This window comes from Benincasa hispida, chromosome 5 (assembly GCF_027475165.1).
Source record: "Benincasa hispida cultivar pf3 chromosome 5, pf3_genome.v1.1, whole genome shotgun sequence".
Lineage (NCBI taxonomy): Eukaryota > Viridiplantae > Streptophyta > Magnoliopsida > Cucurbitales > Cucurbitaceae > Benincasa > Benincasa hispida.
The window spans coordinates 45311680-45321703 of NC_143482.1; the positions used below are offsets into that span (position 1 = coordinate 45311680).

Sequence of the window (10024 nt, forward strand, 5' to 3'; positions counted from 1 at the left end):
ACTTTATAAAATCAAAGCTAAAATTTAGTGGAAGCCATTGGTTGTACCTTGTACGGCATTCAACATTCCTACTACGTTTTGCATCTTTGAACTCAACAAGAGGTAAGACTAAATCGAGCTCATATTGTTCCAATTTTTTCAATATCGTTTCAAATAGAATAACAATATTCACTTGCACTCTCCAATTAGAAAATGTTCTAAATTTAAACTGGGGTCATTTAAACGAGCAAACAAGTTTGAAGTTCTAACGAATGAAGTTAGTAAACCTCCCACAATTTAGTCTCCACCTGCTCAAGTAGAAAAAGAAAAACTGCTTACACCGACTGCAAAAGGGATTCGTATATCATAAAAAAAGCCCTGTATTTGAAACTTATAGACATAACATCCACACATTTCCATTCATTTGCCTTTCTAGCTACGATGTTAAGAGATAGCATATGCACATACCAAAAATACTGACTATAGCCCAGTTTGGGGCCTCAAAAACCATCTAAAACAGCCGAGTCATTAAGATAAATATACACCACCTCAGTTACCACCAACACGTCTCAGCCGCAATCCTTCACCAGCCACTGCTGCATGGCCGGTGCCCAGCAGATGTGCATTTTGTGTCTCGAATGGAGTCCCCACATCGATTTGCTTCTCTTCAGAGTCTTCACCGAAGTTATGGAGTCGACGACCAATGAGATAACGATCATCCCGAATGGAATTGTGAAGGTTGGTGAACCAAACATGAAATCTCTTGGCACAGAAATACAACATGCTAACACAAAGGCATCCAATCCAAGCAAATCGATAAACAGCCGAGTTGACGATCAGCGGGTACCCAAATACTGGAAATACTCCTCTAGCCAGTACATATGGTACGCATAGTGCTGTCAGTAGCTTCATTATAATTGGCACAACTATTTCCCGGAGAACCCAAAGACCTTGCAGCCTGGAGAAGCCATCTTCTCTAACTCTTTCAAACTTTACTCTCCAGCTGTCATCCATCAATGGTATCATATGATCTAACATTACCTGTTCAAGTAGGGAAAGTGGAATTGTAAATTTCAAATGAAGGTAAAATTTGGAATACATTTTGTAGGATTAAAATATGACAGGTTTTGCAACCAGAACAGGAAATTTCAGATTTTGTATTTTGTATTTTGATTTTTTTTTTTTTTTTTTTTTTTGTGGGTGGGGATACTTACCAGTCTAGTCCAGATCTTAAGGAAAATTAAGCCCAATGCCCAGTCCTGGTACAAGAGGAAAACTGGGCTTTCATCCACTGGAACTCGCATAGGCACAATGACCAGAAGCTCGAATAACAAGCCAATCAATACTGGAATGAGAAAGATCTGAAAGCCAAAACTAGGTCAGATTCAATGTAATCAAGAAATTCTCACAAGTTCAACCAAAATTATATGATAGTAATCTTCCATTGCATTTTCCGTCTATATTTATTACTGCCAATCTTACCCAAATTGACAGAAGTGCAGAACTCTTGACGACAATGGCGAACCATTTCCATATCTGGCCCAGCAAAACTGTCACCCTCCTTGCTCTGACATATTCAATGGAATATCTGGCACCAGCTATCACTGTCCAAATAACGTAGCTCCCGATGACAAAAGCATACATATCTATGTAGAGAATAAATATACAAGTTAGCATTTCTCTTTAAAGTATTAAAAATTAACATAATGTTGAAATTACTGTAGAGAGTCGCACCATTGCACTTGATACCATGTGTGATGGGAAGAAGCGGAATGGCATTGAAAAGTGCCCGTCCAAGTGAAGTTGGTACCACTATCAATGCTGAGTTGAAGACAAGAAGTGTCATCCATGCTACAACCAACAAAAGGACAATGCGGAGAGCAAAGCTATACCTCCTAAAATGCAAAAAACTAAATCTTAGACGTTTGGACATGCCTGAAATAGCTCATAAAATTAGATAATACACCAAATATGCATGACATATAAAACCCAACCACAAGAACGGTTAAAAAAAGTACACTAAAAATTGACAATGGCTTCACCATGGTTTTAAGTAGAAATGAAATGAACACACCACAAACAGAAGAGAGAGAAAGAGAGAGGAGAAAAACTGCAATTACAGTGCCCTGCTCTCTTACAATTATGATGTTCATGCTTGGAGCAAAGAATATGAACTTACTCTGAATCTGTCTGCTCTTCGTTATCATACCCCTCATTACTCAAATTCCCAGATGCAGGAACAACTTGATTTGGGTCGTTAGCTGCAGCATGAGCCACCAAAGCCTGATCCTGTCCACCTAGATGTACCACCTGCAGTTCTTCTTGCAACCCAGGCTCTCCATTCCCATTTTCCTGGCCAACGTTTTCGTCAGTTCTCGGAAGTAAATAATCTGTTAACCCAAGGGCCCAACCAACTACAGTAAACCAGCAGTGAAGAAGGGATTTGATTGTTGTTCTCAATTTAAAATGCTCAATAGCAAAAGGAATGCAGATTTGAAACAGAAGCATGTCAGCTGGAATCTCTGTGAAGGGGTCCGATACCCTGCCACAAAAATGGCCAAGAAAACAAGAACACTGCCAATGAATTCCAAGTTCAATGTACAACTACAGCTTACAAATAGGTATGCTCTGCTATTATGAAAAATCTTACGATATATCAAGAGGAAAAATGGAGGGCACCATCCTCATAGCAAGTTTGACAGGTAAGAACACCAGCATCACAATTAAACTTCCATACACTGCGACAGAAAGAAGAACCCTGCGAGCATGCTTGTGCATAGGATCGTCGATTAAATCTCGGAAAGGGTTATAATTTGGGTCAGCTGGATCACGAAGAAAGTACAAAACTCCACTGCGCAAAACCTATAGAATTGTTGACAAGATCATTAGTACTGTATAACCATTATTGATGAACAAATTAAACCAAAATCAGAAAAATAAAGAATACATACCCCTCGAAGAAGATTGACAAATATGCTTATTTGTAGCATATATACAATGCCAACAGCCCAGTGAACCAATGAGCTTGCTAGAGGAGAAATTGAAAAGAACTGAACACGCTGAGCCATTGACTTTCCAAACATCCTTACAGTACAAATGTCAAGCCACCAACCACACATCAAGGGGAATACCCCGAGTTCTATGACCAATAGGAAAGCAACCTTAACCATGGTCATCAAATGCCTCATTGCTGCCATGAACTGCCTAAGGAGAGAAGGAATGGCCTCGGCTACAGATGCAATGCCATAGAGCCTCCCCATAGTCAAAGGCTCTCCTCGTGTGTATCGAATCAAAGCAATAGTCCCAAGATAGAAGAAAACTAAAGAAAATATAAATATGTAGCCTACAGCAAGAGTTGTAACATCAGATAGCCTCGATGCTCCAGTGACTGCCCCTTTCAAAAGATCCACCGAAAGTGGAGCAGTTATGTTGTTTGAGACATTGTTTAGTGTACTGGAGTCGACTTTCAACATTTCTGCAACCTGATCAAGTAGACCACTTTCTTTACCATCTGATGACAAATTTGCAACAGCTGTCAAAGCATTTTTCAATGTAATATTTGCCAACGAGAGAGCTGACTCCGTAAGTGGCATCACTGTTGAGAAAACTGGAGCACTGGCTGAAGAGAAAAGCCATGATACATAATGAAGTATGATCCGACCTAGTGAAAAGGGCACAAAGATAACAACACCAAGAAATATCATATTGCTGGCTAAAACCTGCAAAGAAGTGGAATTGGATATTACGACAAGGGAATGCTTAATTCTTAATTCAATGAAAAAATATGAGAGAAATGAATAACGTTGTAATTTATCTGGATGAGGGAGGACAAGATATCACTTCCAAAAAAAAAAAAAACTCTGGGCTAAATATACATATGAAATAGTACCGAAACAGTTAAACGTAACTGTTCATTGACCAGTTATCTAAAGAAAGAAGTTGCAGTACACTTAACCGTAAATGCGTTCTCAACTAAGTGAAACACAGGACCCTGCATGCCAACAAGCTCATCAAAGGGAACATCTTCTGCACCATCAGCATCATCCACATCAAACATCTGTTCAACATGAGCTTCAAGACGAGCAGCCTGCATCTCCCATCGAGCAGCAACATTTTCAGCATTTCGTCTAATCATTTGACCTGCTCCTGCAAGTACTGGGGCTCCACCTGCATCTTCACCATTTGCGTCACCACCAAAGTTTCTATTAGCTTGTCCTGGAGGTCTCCTTACAGCACGAGCTCCATTTCTATCTGCATCATCTTCTCGCTCGCCATCCTGACCTCCAAGTTCCCGTAAATGCCTGAAGTAATCTCTCAAGGAGGTAGCTCCAAGAAATATAAATACAATGCTAGCAGAAAGTAGGAAGCCATGAAGACAATCAGTAAGAACAACGGTAGCAGACAAGTGACTCAAGAATAATCTCTGAGCTTCACCAAAACTTCTCACAAAAGCCAACCGCCATATCCAAAACGTAATGAAAGGTATGATGAGGAGCCAAACAGAGAGCACAAAACTCAGACGTAAAAAGAATTGCAGGACATGGCAAGCTTTCATTGCTATTCCAAAAATAAATTCCTGAAAAGGTAGCCTTGATGGAGCATTCTCGGCATAAACAGGGGAGAAGGAAAATGCATGTTTGCAAACCTGTCAAACATGAAAACACATGTAAATTGACATGAGAAAGGGAGATATAAAATTTATTCCTGAAATATATAAACCGAGAACGACAGTTCTGAATCTTCTGATGTAGATACAAAATATGCAAAAGAGAAATGAAAAACCCATAAAAATCAGCTGACCACTTCAACGAAACCGAGTACTTATACAATTAGATTTAAAAATTTAATATCATACTTCTCATGTACCCTAGCTGTTCTATATACCGCACCCTGGCAAAACATCATCAAACAACAATTAAAGTTCCAAATGTGTTTTTCTTCTTTGTTATAGCGAAGGGAACACCAACTATTAAGCACATTTTCCCTAGAAAATGAACCATAAAAAGGGGTATCAATCAATCTTTCAGTCTTTTGGGAGAACTAAAAAATATTTACCCACCCATACACAGAACGAAAACCTTTCTAAAGCATGTGAACTAACTATCTTAAAATTGCACCAGTTCACAAATTGCTCTTTCACACACGATCAAATAACTTCCTTTGGGATTCAAGTCGATTTTTCACAGGTCTAAATCTTTTCCAACTTCATTCAGTAACTCCTCACTGCCATCCCCAATAATCTCTTCCTGAACAAGAAATCCCAAAAGTTTCTCCAAGAAGATAATTCAAAAAGTCCCCAAAACGGACACAAGAAACGCTACTGAATCAAAGAAGCAACTAAACAAGAAACAGACGTGAAGAAAAGAAAATGAACCTCGCACTGACGGGCGTTGCTGTGATTCAGCCATTGAAGAAGACAGTCCTGGTGAACAAACTTGATGCTGCCGCTGCAAGCGCAAGGATAACTTAGCGGGTTATCCGCATCTCTAGGGTTCCTACAGATCCGGCAGACGTCCTCTTCCTCTTCATCGTCATCATACTTAGGCCCAGGAAAAGACGTAGACAAGTTCGCCTCGTTCCCTGGTACAGAATCCGGCGACGAAGATGGTGCTTGAACTCCATCAACAGAGGCGGCATCATTGGCAACATCTCTGTCGATCGAAGGCGCAGCCGCCGGCGCAATCTCCATTGTTAGGTGATGATGTAAACCAGGGCACGAATTACCACCGCGAGTCGCCGAACTAAGGCAGTTTAAAGGTCGTCGGAGCCGATGACGTACTTCTTCCCCCGTATTCCGCAGAGCAACGCAAAAAGGGAGAAGAAGAAAGTCTGGAAGAGGTGAAGGTTGGTTTATTCCAATCTTGCCCTCATAACATAGGGTGTTATTACGCTTTTACCCCTGATGGACTATTTAATTTCAGACTTGGTCGGTTAAGTAAAACTACGCCGTGCCTTCCTTTTTTCTTCTTGAACTACGTCGTTTAGTTGGTCAGTCCTTAGAAATGAAAGTCAAACTTAATATCCTCATTCCTTTGACTTTAATATTTTGAGTTTAAAGTTGAGTTTACATCGTACCTTCTAATTTTGAAAATTTTCAATTTTATACTTCAAATTTAAATTTTATTGTAAAAAATACTCTTTGAATTAATAAATTGTTCTTAAGATTTTTTTTAAATGAATGACAATTAGAAGGTGTATGTGATATTATTTACATATAGAAGATTAAAATCATTGTTATTGTTTATTTAAGAAATACATTTCAAATTATTTACATAATCAATTTTTATACATCAACTAACATAAAAATTTATCAAAATGAGCATAACTCAAATGGCATAAGTATGCGTCAATGATCAAAAGGTCTGTCATTCAGATTCCCCACTAGCCCACCCTACTAAAAAAATCTGACATGAAAATTTACGTGAATGTTGTTGTTAAAGGAATCAAATTCCTCAATGGAAGCGTATGAACATGTGTGCTTTCAGAATTCGTTTTGATAATCGTGAAAAAACATAGAAACATACAAAATACAAGATAAACATAAAACTCATAAGCATGATATTTAGGGAAAGACGATGACTTACCCTTGAAGACCTTCTTCAATACTTCCTTCTCCATGTCACGAACACTTCATATCAGGAACATCTCACTCGAATTTTTTGGCACGAACTTCAACAGGATACCACCACGGGACCTTCCTTGCTATTCTCCAGAATAAGAATCAATGATGTGTGGGCTCCTTGATTTTGGTAAGGGAAAGAGTAATTGAGATAGGGATTAGTTGAGAGAATTTTGCAGAAAGAGTTCTTTTTCCAAGAACAATACTTCTTCTTCTTCTTCTTCTTCTTCTTCTTCTTCTTCTTCTTCTTCTTCTTCTTCTTCTTCTTCTTCTTCTTCTTCTTCTTCTTCTTCTTCTTCTTCTTTATTTTGGTTATTATGCAAAAACACTAATTGATGAGTTAAATGTGAGAGAGGGATGGAGGAGAAGTTACAGCTCCTCTCGATAGAATAACTCCCTTTTAGGAGTTTTTTAAATTTATTTAATTTGAATATATATCAAATCTTATTTAATATATAATTAAACTAATAATATTAGTTACTTAATAATTAAATATCACATATTTAACTTCATTTAAATCATATTCAAATCATATCCTATCATATAACTTATAGTTTTCGCATAACTTATAGTTTTAATATGAATCTCATCCATATTAATCTAAATCCATAGTTTTAATATTAATCTAATTCATATTAATTTTAACATATAATTTTACATGAATCTTGTTCATATAAATAATATTCGAATCTTATTCAAATATTTATTTCTCTCATATATAGTATTAATTATAAATCATATTTATAATTGACTATATATTAAAATGTGTCTATATACAATGTATTGATTGTATCCTATAAAACTAATTTCCTTATTTATTTTGAAAAAATCAAATTAATTTATTCTTAATTTTACCCTTAGTGAGCTAGCAAAGACCCTTATAGACCTACTGAAGGAGTAATCTAACATGCAGTGGAACAAATCAGAATTAATAAGCACTTTAACTACTCTTAATTTGAGTTTTAAACATGTTATTCAAGTGACATTCAAAAAGGGTTTGAAGATAACATTACCTTTGAAGACTAACTCCACGAATTCAGCTGAGATACTTTGAAATTGAGCTTGAAACTTCAACATGACCACCACCAAGATCTTCTCTATTAGACTCAAGAAGGAATATGTGGTGGAAACACTCAAAATTAGCTGAATTGGAGTGAAATTTTGGATGGGTTTTAGAGGGTTTTCACATTCACAGTATTTCAGCTTATTTCCAAAAAGCTTACCTCCAAATTTCTGCATGCTACTCCATTATATCAGTGATTTTCATGCAGGTGAACTAGTTTGCATGGAGGGCAACTCCTCCTTGGAGCTTGGATTGGAGGTGGAATTAGGTGACAAATCACCCAAATGGTTAGTGGATTTTTCCAAAAATTGGAAAAATACACTAACCCTAAAAATTGATTTTTAAAACTAAAAATTGAAATTAAATAAAACAATTTTATTTAATTATTAGTTTTATATAATTAATTCAAAATTAATTATTTACTAAAACTAATTTCAATTTTCATTTTTTTATAATTAAAAATGTATTAATTTGATATCTCAATATTAAATTAATAAAATATCAATTTCACCTTCAATTTCATATTTAAATCATAATTTAAATATTAATTTATTCTCCAATTTCGTTAATTTCAACTAAATTAAACGATTTTAATTGTATCAAATACAATCAATTGAAAACCTTAAAACTGAATTTGAACATTTCAAATTCATAACCCTAATGGACCTACAGATCATGAGCTCCAACGATTTGTAATTAATTGGTTGAAATTTTTAATCCAAATTAATTACTATTCGTTAACAATCAAGATATACCACTATAGCTCGATAGTTGCACTCTCCTCACTGTAGATATATTTCTATCCATTTCGACTATAACTAGTAAGTTGATCTTTCAATATGAGATATTTTATTTGATATTTTGTAGCATTAAACCCACAAACCATAAATTAACATCCAAGGTTATTATCTGTAGCTTAAACATGTATATCATATTTAAGTGATAACCTAAATGGTCTGTAGTAGATCAATAAGGCTAGATATCTTATCCTAGTGACACTACGAGTACGACCCACTTTGTAGATATTACAATTGTTGTAAAGTGCTACAAATAATCTGATCCTAATCATTCATGTGGAGACATATGAGCAGGGATTCTATACAAAGAAGTTTGTATAAGATCGGACCACAAAATGACTAGTCTCATTATATAATGCCGTTCATAATTAAGATTTATATTTCACTAGGATGACCATAGGTGACATGATCTGAATCCTGAGTGAGTTGTGAACTCCTACCTATAAGGACGGTCCTTTGATTTGTGTGGGTGAGAATGACTAGATCGCTGACTCAATAAACTTATCATTTTGGGGATTCACCTGATTTGGGAGTTGGAAACATAGCTACACAAACGAAATTCACTCCTTCTCCAATGTCGGGGTAAGTAGATAAATTGCTCCCTTAACGGTTGATTCTGGGACTTGAACAATATGACACCACACCCTCTCCTAGCCCAAGAGGGGTTTGGTCTTAGTTGAACTATGACTTATTGTTCATTATAGGGATTAGTGGTACTTAAGGCTAGATGTAACTATAGGGGAAAAACGATAATTTTGGCATAGCTAATGGATGTTGAATGGATATATCCAATGGATGTCGGCGTCGAGCAATTTGTGGGTCATCGCACTATTGACTGGTTATATCCAATGGACACAAAAATATATCTATAGTGCGATATATCTATAGTGCGAAGAGTGCAACTGTCGGTCTTTAGTGGAGTGCTTGACAGTTAATGGATGTTGAATGTTGAAGAATTTAATTAAAGGAGTTTAATTAATTATTTAAGTACCATTGAATCTTCAAGTTACAGGTCCATGAGGTCCCATCTGTAGCTCAACAAGAATTAAATGAGAATCAGTTTTGGATTAATTTGAATTGTTCAAATTAAATGAGGGAATTAATTATATGTGATATAATTAGTTTAATTTAAGTATATATGATATAATTAATATAATATATTTGATACATTATAATATAAGGTTTATTTGAGAGGAAATAAACATTGGAATGTGATTCAAATATTAATTATGTGAATTGGATTCATATAATTAATTTTAATATAAATGGGATTTATATCAAATACCATACATTAATGAGATAATAAAAACTATAGGTTATATTGTATTTGATACAATATTAAACTATAGGTTATATGTTATATTTGATATAACATATAGTTTAATATATGATAAGGCGATTATCATATATATATATATATATTAAAATAAATTAGTTGAATTATTTTATTAAATAAATTTTGTTTTTTAAATTAGTTTTTTGAAATTAATTTATGGGAAGGAGTTGTAATTCCCTTCCTCTTTTTCTCTCTGATAGAAGAACGTGAAGGTTAGTTTTTTCACGTCT

General features: G+C 35.5%; 1 protein-coding gene across 1 annotated transcript; it reads right to left on the reverse strand.

Annotated features, from left to right (window-relative positions):
- Nucleotides 1-341: 341 nt before the first annotated feature.
- Nucleotides 342-5821, reverse strand: CER9 (RING/U-box superfamily protein). The gene is made up of 9 exons (XM_039031701.2): nt 5354-5821; nt 3935-4624; nt 2931-3698; nt 2630-2841; nt 2159-2521; nt 1714-1874; nt 1462-1625; nt 1194-1340; nt 342-1020 (listed from the first exon to the last, which is right to left on the reverse strand). The coding sequence occupies exons 1-9, from the start codon at nt 5666-5668 to the stop codon at nt 529-531; spliced, it is 3312 nt and encodes a 1103-aa protein (XP_038887629.1). The 5' UTR covers nt 5669-5821; the 3' UTR covers nt 342-528.
- Between the last annotated feature and the right edge of the window lie 4203 nt (nt 5822-10024).